General features: G+C 39.0%; 1 protein-coding gene across 6 annotated transcripts in view; it reads right to left on the minus strand.

The window, feature by feature from the left end:
* The window catches only part of helz (helicase with zinc finger), a 246,256-nt gene that overhangs the window by 65,956 nt on the left and 164,408 nt on the right, over window positions 1–15,892 (minus strand). For all 6 annotated transcript variants that reach the window (XM_052033181.1, XM_052033180.1, XM_052033179.1 and 3 more), the window contains one exon: window positions 6,790–6,997. In XM_052033181.1, coding sequence (XP_051889141.1) covers window positions 6,790–6,997 — 208 coding nt within the window. The remainder of the gene's footprint in view (window positions 1–6,789; window positions 6,998–15,892) is intronic.

Raw genomic sequence — 15,892 nt, forward strand, 5'->3', positions numbered from 1 at the left:
CAGTAAATTCAATTCAAAATCCTTGTCCTGATCTTCACCTTTCTGCAATCTTGCACCCCCTACAACTGCAAATACCAACTTTCATTCCTCCTGTCCATCTGAGCCATCAGGGTTTAATGGCTCTTCCCAAAGATGATATCTTTGGCAATGCAGCAATCCCGCACAGAACTGAAATTTCAGTTTAAATTATCAACCCAGACGGTGGATGTGCTCTGGTAAGGTTTGAATGCAAGACGTACTTGTTGCTACCACAGAACCAAGGGTTTACATAAATTGGAATTTTAAACTTGAAAAGGGTGGGAGTTGGGGGTGGGGTTATAGTAAACAGGGAAATTTATTAGACATTACTGGAATTGAAAAATAGTATATAAATACAAGAAATATTTTCCTTGATGGTGGTCTTTCCAAGGTATATTTGAACTCATGGAAAAAGGTGCATTGACCCAGAAGGCTCCAGTCACTCAATTCAGTTGTAGTTATTAGCAATGAAATAACCCAGCACACATACAAAAGCAGCAGAAGGTAAAGGAGACATGCTCCATGAACTAAAGGGTACCAGACAGGTTCAATGAATCAGAAAAGAGACGCTGGGTGTATGACCAATATAATATTTGCAACAAGAAGTAATAGTGTTCAACTTATGCAGTGAGAACAAAGTGGAGCAACACCATTAACTGAATTCTCGGACGGTTATTTTAAAAGTTGAGTAGATTGTCCCATCAATGAGTACTTGTAAATTGTACAGTGATCGGGCACTGGATCTTGTCCTACATTAGAATTAATAACATTTTTAAAAATGAGTAGTCCGACTTCAGATCTGTGAATAACTGCACATGGAGGATAGAGGTAAATGGAGGGGATATTCTTGCCAGAGCACATCCACCGTCTGGGTTCATCTACAAGGAAACACAATAATTGCTGATTCTACCGTTCATGTTACAACACACTTGGCTGAACTGTTGGAGAAATGTGAAGAAACTTCTTGGTCTGTTGTAGGCCAACCAGAGATAACAACAGACAGTCTACTGTGAACTGAAGTGCTGCCAGCACTTGTAGACAAAGGAAAGCACAGAGCCTCCTTCATGACTGAAATCTCTTTTATATCCCAAAGCAAGTGAATATTTGCTGAAAAAAATGACTACACTACAGTGATTACTTCATTTCAATATACAGACAAAGCTATATACAGAATTGTCACAAGGCACATCACTGTATTCGGCAATGTATGAAGAGCAATCTGTGTTCCCAAATTAAGCCTTTTATTCCTGCAGAGCATTAGCTTTCCTGTGTTCTTTCTTACCGCATAAAAAGAACAAATCTGCAGTGTTGGTAAAATAATATTTCAGCCAACAGTAAAGTCCTACGAGATGCTCAAGTTTATAACACAATCGTAGTTTTTATTTCATTCCTGTGCTTGACTAGTCCAATGACTGGGTGCTCAAGAGACCCTTTAACTTAAGGTCAAGTTGGACATATTTCCACCTTTGCATTTAAAGATCAAAAAAATGGATCAATGGGGTAGAAATATATATATTAAGCATGTGAACAACATGTGCAATATACACCAATTAAGATGCACCTACAATCCAATACATTTGGATTTGTAAAGCTGTGAAAAGTAGTGGGGTCATGGAATTTAAGAGTCATCTCAATACTGTTCACTGGACAGAAGACTTCAGTCAACCCCATCATTGTGGTTATATATCTAGAAATTCTGAAACGTCTTGAAGTGCTGCTGCATCAATTATTTACTACTTTATTCACCTTCATGTGTCTCAAAAATTAGATGTGAAGAAAGCAATGATGCTGAAACACACTATGGCAACCTGGCGCGTTCACATCGATGAAAAATAGAAAGAAAAAATAGAAGTGTAAACAATTTATAAATACCATCAATAAATGTTAACATATAAATGACTATACAGTAAATGCATTAAACAACAGCTTAATATATAGACTTGGAAAGCAATTTCTGAAATCATACAAAATTTATGGAATGATACATCTATTCACTTACTGAGTGCGTGGCTCACTGATGTTTGCTCTCTTCTTGAAGTCAGACTGATAACAGGTTTAATGCAGTGTGTAAAATAGTTCCATCATTATCTGACAGGAAGTTTGCATTTGCAAAACTAATAATCAACTTTAGGTGGATAACAAATGGTAATAATAAGTTTGTAAAACCAATTTTTGGCTCTTGTGATCTAAATTTTCAGGGTAAAGTCTAGCATATGTGCTTAACTAATAATAACACTTGGCCAGCAAGTATTATTATCGCTAAATATGGTGTGAAGGAAGATTTCTGAATGAAAGAAAAAATTGGCTGTGATTAAGACTAAACACAAGTTATATTTTACATTTGAGATCATAAAAACCAAAAGACCACTTGCCACGAATCCTACCATATCCTCATCCTGGCCAAACTACTGGAATGCTGGAACCAATGTTTTCCAATGTCACGTCCTTCTACACATCTACAATCAGATTTATCAACATTTTTTTTTGCAAAATACTACCTCAATGATCCACCATACCAATGATTGTAGTGCATAAGATTTTAGAACTCTTATCTACCATTTTCCTGGCACAACATTTTCTGATTCAATATTTATCAGTGAGATGGCAGCACAATACAAATCTCCAGGCCCAAGAAATTAATATATTTATTTATTAGTCACATGTACATCAAAACACACAATGAAATGCATCTTCTTGCGTTACTGAGAATGTGTTTGGGGGCAGCCTGCAAGTGTCACCACTCTTCCGCCACCAACATAGCATGCCCACAGCTGCTAACTTGTACGTCTTTGGAATGTGGGAGGAAACTGGAGCACCCAGAGGAAACCTATGCAGACACGAGGAGAACGTACAAACTCCTTACAGACAGCAGTGGGAGTTGAACCCGGGTCGCTGGCGCTGTAATAGGGTTATGCTAACTGCTATGCTACCGTGAAATATGACAAATCTGCAAGAAATGCAGGTTCAAATTTGCTCAGGTACAGGAACATGGATAGGAAAGGTTTAGTGGGATATGGGTCAAATATGGGCAAATAAGACTAGCTTAGATGGGCACCTTGGTCAGCATGGATGAGTTGGGCCAAAGGGCCTGTTTCCGTGCTGTATAACTCTTTGACTAAATTATGGCCAGCATATTGCTCTTTTGTTTTGTATTGATAGATTCTATAATTTTTGCATTTTCTTGTGAACATAGCTCAAAAATCCTGATGAATGTGAGCCCACAAAATGGGCTTACATTATGTAAAAAAAAACATTTTGTTCTGATCACAAAAAAATGTTCCTGGGGCTGTGTCAAGTTCTGAGGCTGTGAAACCCAGGATACAAGTAGAAGCATCGCTTTTTCTTTTAAAACATCAGCTACTGGAAGCCTAGAATATTCAATCTTAAATCTTATTTAAAAACTGCTTAAGTGAGATTTGACTAATTATGAATTTGACTGAAATAATAATAGTGCTGGAAGTACTCAGCAGGTTAGGCAGTCTCGGTGGAGTAGGAAAAAAGATAATTTTATGGTACAGGTTCATCAGAACGTTGCCTTAATCAGAACAGGCTAGTTCTAACAAAATTGAAAAGGCTGGATATCTGAAATTACCAAATTCAATGTTGAGTCACAAAGGCTGTAACACGTCCAGGTTGGAAGATGAGTTGATATTCCTCAAGCTTGTTTGTTGGAATAGTGTAAGAGGATATTCAAACTCAAGGTCATCTTATGAATTGAATGGAGGTCTTCTGCAAAGTCATCACCCAATCTGCATTTGGTTTCTCCAATGTAGAGGAGACCACATTGTTAGCACCAAAGTCAGTAGACTGCAGTGGAAGAAGGGCTAAGGAGTGGCTGTTTTACCTGGAAGGACTGTCTTAATTCCTGGATGGCAAGATTGGTAGTGGCAAAGGAGCAGGTCTTGCATCTCTTGCAAAGGGAGGAGGACAGGTGTTGATGGAGTGAACCAGGGAGTTGTGGAGAGAACAGTCTCTTCAGAATACTGAAAGGGAAGAGGAGAGAAAGGTGTGCCTATATTGCCATGCTTATGACCATTCGGCTGATCAGGCTCATGCCAGCTCCGAGCAGAACAATCCCATTCCCTCTCTTCTTATTTCCCTGCACCTGCAATTTATTCTCTCTCATATGCTGTGATTAGCTTTAGATCTGGTTAAAAGCCAATGAACATCACGGGTCTTGTACTTTCCTTGAAGGTGATAATAGTTTACACTAATCAAAGACTTCGTTCAGTTGCAAGTCATTGAGGAAATAATGTTTCACAACAAGTATTAGGAAAGTCTTTCATGAAATCAGATCTTGTTGAAAGTGGTGGAAATTACAGAAGACAATCCGTTGAATGTGGGAGCTGGTCCAGAGAACAAGATTGACCTTCTTGCAGACTGTTCAGTCTGTTGGAGTGCTCCTAAACTTCCAAATGCCCATCATTTTAATTCTCCATCCCACTCCAACTCTAATGTCTTTGTCTTTGGCCTCTTACAAGATTCAAATGAAGCCCAATGCAAGCTTGAGGAACAGAATGTCATCTTCTAATCAGCCTTTCCATCCTGCATCAGAATTGGACAGTCCTGATAAAAAGTCAATCTATACATTAACTCAGCTATCCTTTCTCCGCAGATGCTGCCTGACATGCTGGGTATTATTTATTTTAGTTTCCCAGCAATTGCAGTGTTTTGTATTACACAGTTCAGTATTTTTTCTTCCTCTTTTGTCCTTTTTCATTTTCTACAGGGAGATCAAATTCGATCAATGTCTTCCCATTCTGGTGAAGAGCAAGAATAAATTTCAAAATATATAAGATCCTTAGAGGTCTTAACAAGGTGGATGAGGAAAGGATATTTCCTCCTGTGGGAGAGTCTAGAACTCAGAGTCACGGTTTAAAAATAAAGGGTCGCCCATTTGAGACAGAGAAAGAACTTTCTCTCCCACAGTGTCACAAGTCCTTGGGATTCTCTTCGTCAAAGGACATTGAAAGAAGACTCTTGGAATATTTTTAAGGCAGCGGTAGACAGATTCCTGATAAGCAAAGGGCTGAAAGGTTACCACAGGTAGAAGGGAATGCAGAGTTGAGGTTACAATCAGACCAGGCCCCTGGGGCCGAGTGGTCTACCTTTGCTCTTATTTTCTACGTCCGCATGTACTCTCTTAGGTGGTACCACCACCTTTTGTGCCATTTGGTCTCCACCCTCTCACTTTTCTGCAACTTAAAGTTTGGTTTCTAGCCTTTCCTCGATCTGATGAAAGGCCATAAGCTTGAAATGTAAATTCTGTTCCTCTCTTCATAGATGCTGCCTGACCTGCTGACTATAAGCAGCATTTTCTTTTTATTACATATTTCCAGCAACTGTGGATTTTTGCTTTGATTATTTTGACTGGTTTTGTATTTCTATAAAACCAATTGACTTTCGTTTTACTTCGACCATCACCAGATTTACAATTTGAAGCCAAATTGTTAAGTCCCAGTTAGGACATCCAGAGGGAAAAGCAGAATGAGAGTAATAAATAACCAGTGTGATTCATAAACAGCTCAAGAATATTCTGTAACAGAGTATTTACTGTCAGTTAAAAATGGCAAGTAAAAATGGTTGCTTCATTATTCAGATTTTAAAGCTCATGAAAGCCAATATGGCCTTTGCTTTTGAATAAATGTCTCACATTATTACTTGAAAGACATTAGTAAAATCCAAATACAGCAATTTATCTCTAATAACATATTTGTCAAAATAACAATGAAGCACACAGCATTAAATTGTACAGTAATACCAAGGGAGGTTAGGTGTGACGTCGAGCTTGGAAACTTAAAAGTTACAGTTGCAGGTTTCAAGAACACAATCATCTTGCTTTATTCTCACCATTCAGAAGTATTGCACTCTTCACAAACTAAACTTGCCCAGAAAAAGTTAAGTGAAGTGACTTCAAATGTAAGCAGGTTTTTAAGGACAAGATAATTGTTAATCACCCTCTTGGGCACTGAAAATTAACTATTGCAATTGTGGAATCTCATATCTTCAGGTCTTAACTGCTGTTGGTTTAAGGAAAAAGAATTTAAAACTAAGACATTTCCTCCCCTTTGTCAATCCAATTTTTCTTTCCATTCTCATTTTTATTTCTGCATCCGATCTGACACTGAATTCATTCATTTTAAACTACAATTGCATCTCAGTCCTGGCACTGGTAATTTCACAATCCTTCAATCTGATTACTTAAGTAGATGCATCAATCTTGACCAGTGCTCTTAGATTCCACATTCCCTGCAGAGGCACTATGCTGCTCCCATCTTGAACCTGCAGCAATTTCTGAGGTAAAACCAACATCAGGCCCAGTTTGTTAATGACAGAGTGGATCTCAGACTATTGCTGAAGTTACTGAACTTCAGCTGAAACTAAGAAATCATCAGACTAGGGAATAAATGACCCATAACTCTTATGTTAATCCTACGTAAAATAAATACCCACACCATTTTCTAAAAAGTTATTAGGAGCTGGCTGAGCTGACTACACCACTAATTGTTCTTGTCTTTGAAAAAGCACCTCATCTTTATATAAAGCCTACTCCTGGATGGCTAGGGATGGGGAACAACATTAGTTAAACTGTATATGGAAGGAAACTGTGTGCTGTCATTTTGTGGCATAGTGTATCAATCACTCTATTACTATAAATTCAAATACACCAACACATACAAGAGGCAACAACAGAAAATTGATTAAACAAAAACACTCTTAGCCTGAAATTGAGAGAGTGCCTCAAGGAAGTATATAAACCAGTCACTGTACCTTCGGAGGGGATGGCTGTTGCTGCTTGTTAGCATTTGCTGGCTGCTGAAGTCTGAGGGCTCTTGGGATGAATTCTGGAGCTAGAGGATTAAGGACATAAGTCTTCTTCAACTCCAGTGCCTCCAGCTGTGCCTTAATTTGTTCAAATGTGATTCCATGGAGACTGTTGTTCTCGTGACAGATATCAATGAAGCTTTCCCAGAATTTCCTTGAAGAGCAAGAACATGATATTAAAAGGAGTGGTTCCCATATCTGCAACAGTTCAACATTTCAAGGAGTGTACTCCAAAGCCAGATAAATAAACAAAGTACATCACCAGACATTCACACAAGTCAGAAATTATTAAATTGAAGAGTTTATTATCATTAGGTACCGTGTATATACCAAATATTTAAAATGCACAGAAAGGGTAGAATTATACTCCAGATGTATTATGAAATACAGAAATAAAAGCTGTGGATGAAGTTTGCTGACATGGTGTACACTCAGAGTATAATATGACATCAACATTCAATGATGTTGTATTAAATGTGCATACGTTACCAAATTTGTTGACACGCACATCAATTTGTTGGGTTTTTGAGTGAAGAAAAATGGTATTTTTATTATTGGTGATTTTTAGAAACAAATCAAAAACTTTCATGCTCATGAAGTAGTTTGGAAAGGAAGGTGGTGGGGCAGTGGCAAAGTTTAAATCAGCATTTAAAGAAGTTTGTTAATATGGTGCCGTAATGTACTTGCACTCCAAAGTGTTTGGAACATAGAGTACAGCACAGGAACTGACCCTTCGGCCCAAACATTTCTTTTCAACTAATTTTATGGAATTGTTAATAAAACACAAAGGAGTTTTTTGTCTAGCTTTAGGTTTATGGAGTATGAAATAGTTCAAAGAAAGTAAACAGGGAAAAAAAGGGTAATTTTTAAAACAAAAGAAATTGTTTTTAGGCACAAAGTTGGTGAACTGATAAATAAATTTAAGCAGAAATGAAAGGCAACACCTTTGTATACAAAAACGTATTGACAAAGAACAAAATGAAAATATTTTCTGGTGTGGAAAAGCTGGGACCAATCTAAAGAGTTACACTTCCAAATTGTTAAGCTGCATACAAAATACTGGTAGCTTCAATGCATCCAGCTGAGCCTGGATGCAGAAATGATACAGGAGGTTGGGAGCAGAGGCTTTGTTGGCATGGTGATCTATTTTATACATGCAAACCATCATAAACTAATGCAATGCACATTTTTAAATGGCCTTTCAAATGAGGTGAACGCACAAGAGTGTACAATAGATTCCACAATGGAATATGCTTTACTTTCTGACCACTGGATTAAAGTATATCTACACTCATCCGTAAAGATCAGGTTCAATCGGCTTAAGCAGTTGGGGTCAGTCAGGGAAATCTATTGTTAACTGCAATGTTCCAGGGCAAGGAGGGAGCTGGGAGATGCACAGCCAGGATCCTACTATAACCAGGTCAGTAACCAAAAGCCAAATTTATGAAGACCAAAACTGCAATGCCTGGAAGGGTGGTGGTGGAAACGGATTCTAATGTCAAAAGTGAACTGCACATTGAAAAGGAGACATTTACAGGGTCAAGGAGAAAAAGCAGAGAAGTAATTAGAATGTCTTTTAATCAAATAACACAGACACTTTAGGCCAAATACATCAGGTAAGGATGAGATGGGCTGCAATTGCAATTGGCAGCCCATAGGCATTCTTTGGGTTTCCCCAGTACAATCTACCAAAGGGACAAGATAACATTTGGAAATGCTGAAGATGGCTGGAGGAGGAAGCTTGGGCCAAAAGTGGAAATACTAGGTTCGCAACCCAAATTGCTAAGTCCATTTCTCTCTCCACAGATTCTACCTGACCTCCTGAAAAACCCCAGCATTTTGTTTACATTTCTAATTTGCAGCATCTGCAGTATTTTGCTTTTGTATATTGGGAAAACAACATTTTGTACCACGACCCATCAAGCTTAAGATATCATCATTCGTGGGTTTAAGCACCTAGTGGAAGTTGCATGTAACCTATAGTTGATTCAATCAACAAGTTTTCACGCTTTTCCCATCTGGAAATATCTATCACAATCTTGACTGTGCTTTCAATTGCCATGAGGAAAAGTACTCTAAGTGTATTTTAAAAGGTTTTTCCTCTTAAGAACTTTATTTAAGAAGTAATGTGACAGATGGAAGTTGTTAGGTGGCATTTTTTTGACCTACAAGAAACAGCTTTTATAAGGAGAATGTAATGCATTATATAGTTGTGTGTTAGTGCTCCAACATGGAGCAATTATCAATGTTGGGCCCTTCAAACGAAGGCTCAGCATCCATCTTACTCAGGAAATCAGAGTAAGGGGGAAGGGAGGTGGGAAAATTGCAGAGTCACTCGAAGGCTGGTCTGATTCTGACCACTGACCAGCTCTGAATAGTGAAGCATCCTGTCACCATTGAAAGCATCCTATCTGGATGTATCATGGCTTGGTATGGCAACTGCTCTGCCCAGGGCCGCAAGAAACTGCAGAGAGTTGTGTACGCAGCCCAGTGCATCACGGACACCAGTCTCCCCTCCTTGGACTCTGTCTTTACCTCTCGCTGTCTTGGTGAAGCAGCCAGCATAATCAAAGACCCCCCCCCCCACCTGGGTCACTCTCTCTTCTCTCCTCTTCCATCAGGTAGAAAATACAGGAGCCTGAGGGCACATACCACTAGGCTCAAGGACAGCTTCTACCCCACTGTGATAAGACTATCACAGGTTCCCTTATATGATGAGATGGACTCTGACCTCATGATCTACCTTGTTGTGACCTTGCACCTTATTGCACTGCACTTTCTCTGTAGCTGTGACACCTTACTCTGTACTTTTATTGTTTTTACCTGTACTACATCAATGCACTCTGTACTAACTCAATGCACTCTGTATTAACCCAATGTAACTGCACTGTGTAATGAATTGACCCGTACGATCGGTATGCAAGACAAGTTTTTCACCGTACCTCGGTACAAGTGACAAATAATAAACCAATACCAAATTACAGGAGATCTGAGCAGTCTGTGATATATGGCCAGGTGACCAGTAGGAGGATATAACGTTGCTAAAATATACAAAGTCCAGATGAGACATTAACAACGTGAATATCCAAGTCAGCAGCATGACAGAACATTCCACTAGTGGAACATCCATCATGGAATTGAAATTTCAAGAGCAGTACATTTGATGTGATTCCAGACACTGGACCCCATGTTCTTCTGAAAGGAATGCTAGAGATTCAGAGTGCCCTATCTAGAGAACATACTGTAGCATCTCAACAATCTCACTTTGATAGCAGCTCCAAGCCTTATGGCTTGAACCAGAATGAAGGAGACAGGAGCAATTAACTCCATTCTCTTCTGTTTCACATGCCACCCTCGTGGAAGTATACTGCTGTCCCTTCATTGTTGCAAAGTCAAAATCCTAGAACTTTTATCCAACACCATCACAATGGCCATTGTGGTTGATGGTATAGAACCCAAGGTAGATCCAGCACAGAGGGTGTTGGTGCCAGCTCCTTCGAAGAGCAATCCGCTTAACAAGCACCTTCTTACTACTTCTGTCTCTGCATGGACAACAAAAGCAGTTTTGCAAGTTTCATCCATACTTTGTAATGAAATGTTAAGAACTTACTATACTGAGATCAGCAATGGTGTTTTGCAACTCACTTGAGGACAACAAAATCAAAACGTTATAAGGAAGATAATCCAACAATAAATTTGTATAAAACACTACATTTTGACTTCTGCTTCTATTCCTCACATAAACCAAATTTGCCTATCAGCAACCATGCTAATCCAGTCAAAGTATCAATTTCGCTGTCTCACTGACTTGCTGGTACGAGCTCAAGCAGTGCAGGATGAAGTATCATCCTTAGTTGCATATACCTTCAAGTATCTGCCTCAATACCAACTTCTGAGACAGGCTGAAGCCTCAAGACTCAAAACATAATCCAGGCCAACTACAGAAGGTGTTCACAGTTGAAGATTGTGGCTTGCAGGTGAGACAGAAACCAAGGTCCCATCTGACTTCCCAAGTGAATTGAACATTGCCATGGGATTTCTTTTTACGAGAACAAAGACTTTCAGCATCTCAGTCAACAGTATCAAAGCTAAATAACTTGCCCATTTATCTCATTTCTTCCATGGATCATGTTGCATGCATTTCTCTAAATTGCACATTGACTACACTTTTAAAAATATGTCACTGGCTATGAAGTGCTTTAGGATGTCCCAAATTAGTGAAAGGCATGTATTAAATCCATGCTCACTAGATAACCAAAAGTTGAAATTTCAAAATATCATCCTTTACAGGAAACTGGAAATATAAATGTTACAGGAGATGGTTACCAGGCCAAGAATCCTGGTCAGAAATCTAGCAATAAAATCAAAACACCCCTGAAAAGCACAGCTTCTATGTATTTACTGGGTTAGATTTTCTGCTTATTAACCATGAATGGGTGGAATTCTAACCAACTAAAAATCAGCTCACTTGAAGCAGCTGTTCATCTACTTTTTTTTAAATCAAGTGTTTTTCACAGGTTATCTGCTGCAGTATTAATGTTGATCACCTTGATAATGACTCGGGTTTAATTTACACAGCTGCACAAGGTATAGGTCACGCATATTTCACTGAACAGTAGAGTTTCAAACTGTATTAAATGTATAAAGTCACTTCTTTCAACTTAAGTAAATTCTGCTTGCAGGAATCAGTGAGATGGTTACAGTAAAGTATCTAACCAGGAATGCATCCAACAAGAAACACTTAGAGACGGGATTATGTGGGGGCAGGAGCAGAGGAAGCAGCATATCACAAAAAAAATACACAATGACAAAACATGATGTTTTTCCAAACCATAACCTCATTACTCCAGCTGTGTCAGTTGGGACGGAGGGACAGAGGGGTAAGGGAAAAGAGGTGGGGGTTGGGGGAGGGGTGGTGGAGATAGATGTTATTCTTAATGGGAAATTAAGATATTAGATAATATATCTTTATTAGTCACATGTACATTGAAACACACTGTGAAATGCATTTTTTTTTTGCATAGTGTTCCAGGGGCAGCCCACAAGTGTCGCCACGCTTCCGGTGCCAACATAGCATGCCCACAACTTCCTAACCTGTACGTCTTTGGAATGTGGGAGGAAACTGGAGCACCCGGAGGAAACCCACGCAGACACGGGGAGAACGTACAAACCTCTTACAGGCAGTGGCCGGAATTGAACCCGGGTCGCTGGCGCTGTAAAGCGTTACACTAACCGCTTCACTACTGTGCCTGCCATAGAGACAATGTAGTAAGTTTCTCTGTGCAAACTGCAAGTTAGTGATAACAAAAGCCAAAACAAGCTGCTACCAAACCTTGAGCTGGTAGAAAAAGGTCATTCTCAATACTAAATGTGCTATAAGTATGAAAAAAATCTGGAAACAAAACACATTATTAGTCATGCATCATAATAAGAACATATGAATAGAAGTAGGAGTAGACTCTGGTGTTTTCTCCGCTATTCAACATGAACATTTTTCAACTCAGCAAAACTTCTGTGCACTAACACCATATCCTTGATTCCCTTAATAGCTAAAAATCTATTGATCTCTGCCTTGAATATTCAGTGGCTGATCTTCCAGTCTTCATGAGCAGAGGGTACCCCACACAAACATGTCCCTTGACGTTCATTGTAAAAAGGAAACTGCTGGAGGAACTCAGTGGGTCAGGCAGCATCTGTGGAGGCAGACAGATGGTCAACAATTTGAGTCTGATGCAGGGTCTTGACTAACAACGTCAACCATCCCTCTGCCTCTAAAGATGCTGTCTGACCTGTTGAGATCCTCCTGCACTTTATTTTTTGCTCCAGATTACAGCATCTGCTGCTGTCTCTCCTTCATATTTATTGATGTTCCACACAATTCTGGTTAGACTGTGTGTTGCATCCATCCCATTAGCTTCTGTAAGCAAATTTTACTTCGATCAACAGAAATGACTTAGTATATTAAATACAGTCCTTTGTGTACAAGGTTCCTCTGAACATCAACACCTTTCAACCTCTCACCATTTAAAAAATATTCCACATTTATTTTTTCTCTATCAAAGTGGATGACCTCACATTTTTCCACATGATATTTTTTCTGCCACATCCTCACCCAATAACTTAATCTATTTTTATCCCCCAAAGTCCCCGTGCATTGTCCTCACCACCTACATTGCCCGCCAATAAATAGCTCAACGATGAAATTTTGGGCATAAGAGAGAAAAATTGCTGAAAGCCCCTTCATCTCATTGCTGATGAGTAAATCAAGTAAACTCATTTGACAGTCTAGGCTTGGCAGAGTTACAAAGGAGCATCACATTTCTGATGCAATAACCAAATGACTGCGTGCATACAGAAGAAACTGAATTCTGACATTGTTTTCTGAAATTGCTTTGAAAATGGGAAGATGGAAAGGGGAAGCTTCAATTTAGACTTGCATGATCTAACAAGATGGAACCCATTTCCCTAATGTTTTGAGAGTAAATGCAATAACTGAGACCATACTGAAGCTGTAACATTTCAACTTCAATCACCATTTTGAGGCAGCTGATCTGTTGCTACTCCAATGTGCCTGTGTGCCTCACAGCAGGGAAGGAAAGAAAGAGCAGGAGAAACAGCTAGGATTGCCATTTTTGATGCCGAGCCATTCTCTGTTGCTAGAAAAGCATTTTAGAAACAGGATAGCTAGTGTTTTAATAGCTAATTCATTGCTTTACTTTGATTCTGTGTCAGTACAATATATATATTTTGCAGATAAATACCATTGGAATACTTACTTTCTGAACTTCCTTGAACACAGGTTACCCCACATGCCTTCATTCTCTTTACCCTCCTAGTAAAAGCCTACAACTTTCATTCAGCACACTCGAGTTAGAACCAGTGTATTCAAACCAGGTTTGATACCGAACCACAGGAGACATGAGGTAACTGACACTTCTTCAAATGAAGATTTTATAGACAATCTTAGGAGAAGGGCGCAGAGAGGTTTGGTAAGAGAATTCCAGGGTTTAGGTAGCTGAAGCACAGCTCTCAATGGTGGCACCTTTACCAATGCTGAACAATGAGAGAGCTGGCAAATGTAATGTTGTCTACAAATGCATATAATAATGGGCATCAAGCCTTTGACAAATATCTTGCAGAAATGCGATGAATTGGAGGCTGGTGAAATTGAACTTTCACACTCATTGTACACTGACAACCTACCTTACTAGAGTTGGCACCTCAGTACCATTTATCATAAGACCACCAGACATCTACTGATTAGAAAGACCATTCCAACCACTTTATTCATTCATTCTTCCAAAATAGCACTGATGACAATTTCCAGCCCCTGCATTCCTCCTCCCCCCAACATCCCCACCCCTCTGGCCCCATCATCGGCACTATAACAGCATTCGATTGATTCTTAGATAACAACAGGATTTCAACCTCCATATCTAATATGGGAAGCCACTTCCAAGTGTGTTGACTTTTTCTGAAAAGCTTCCTATTCAACCCCAAAAAATGTTTTAAACTATTTGAATGCACATTCCCTTGATCTTTAATTTGAAAGAAATATTCAATTTTTACCTTTTATATAGCATTATGTTGGATTATCTTTGTTCCTACATGTAAAACCCACACTTCTCACATCCTTCTTTACAACTCAAGCCTCTAACATAAAAGCCAAGTCTTGTACCGCCTCCAGTGTTGTGTTTCTCTATTGCGTGAAATGATCTAAGCATTCACTGACTGCAAGCCATTGTGATTCCTGAATTCATTAATGAGCTGTTCTTCTTTCTTTCATATTTTATAGTACCAGCTATATTCATCAACAATCTACATTGCTAGCATATCTTCCAAATCATTTTTCAGGTTCGAAACCCAATTATGATAAAACACATGGTTTGATGGCCATAACCCATGACTCCCTTCACCACTCTTCCCATTCTCCCATACAAGGGGCATATCCTCCTAAAACTATGGAATGTGTGAAGGGCAGCAGTCACAGAGAATTCAGATACCCCAAGTACGAAAGCAACAGCTGAACTTTCACTCCTGTACAACAGGAAACTGCCCGCCTCAACTGAACAAAATGAAGATCTCAATAGATCTGAAGAGAGGGGGCAGCCAACCAATTTCAGCCACAAACAATGAAAATTAACACAATTTCCCTACTCAGATGGTTGGCAGCCTTGTTTACTTACAAAACAATGGTTGAATTTATAAATTAATTAATTTAGCATTGAAGGGGGAAAAGGTACCACACAAATGCAAGTCATTTGTTCAGTCAACTAACACTCTAGACCTATTTACCCCCATCTGCCAGGATAACTGGCACATCTATCAGCAGTTGCAAATGTATGGTTTTAACTGAACCATATTTGGAAAGGAGAACAGCTTTATTTCAACATGATTAGAAGCATCTCTGGCAAGTAGCCAAAGGAGACGTTAATAATATGTGAAGATGCCCAACAGTTGGCAAATGCAGAAAGATGGCACAGCAGCAAGTCTGCTTCCACAGGGATCAGTTTTGCATTTCCAGTTATGAAGAACAAGAAACCTGTCTCAAACAAGAAATGCTATTTGTATTTTGACATCTGAAAGAAAGGACAACTTGTTAAAAATAATATAATGTGCTAATTGACTTTTGTAAATACAAATGACTGCATTTTACTAACAGACGTTATACAGTCTTTATGGTTTAAAAGAACAGCACAATGAAATCAATAGCTAAATATTAACATTCATTAACAATTATTTACTTAGCTGCCAATCCTAATTTAGCACAGAACTGTAACTAATGCAAAAAAATTAAAAGGCACTGTACAAATAAATCTGCTTTAAACATTTGCAATCACAATGCATGGAAATGTGGCACTGCCTCAAATGAAGTGTGGCAGCATGTGACTAAGAATCTGTTAACTTATAACCTTCTCCAATAATTAAGGTAGGTCAAGTCAGCAAAGGAACTCAAGAAATATTAATGGTCAAGCTGACATCTTGATGATTCAAGAGACGGAAGTATCAAGAATAGTGATCGTCAAAACTCTGCCATCTAAACTATGCA

This window comes from Pristis pectinata, chromosome 18, assembly GCF_009764475.1.
Source record: "Pristis pectinata isolate sPriPec2 chromosome 18, sPriPec2.1.pri, whole genome shotgun sequence".
NCBI lineage: Eukaryota > Metazoa > Chordata > Chondrichthyes > Rhinopristiformes > Pristidae > Pristis > Pristis pectinata.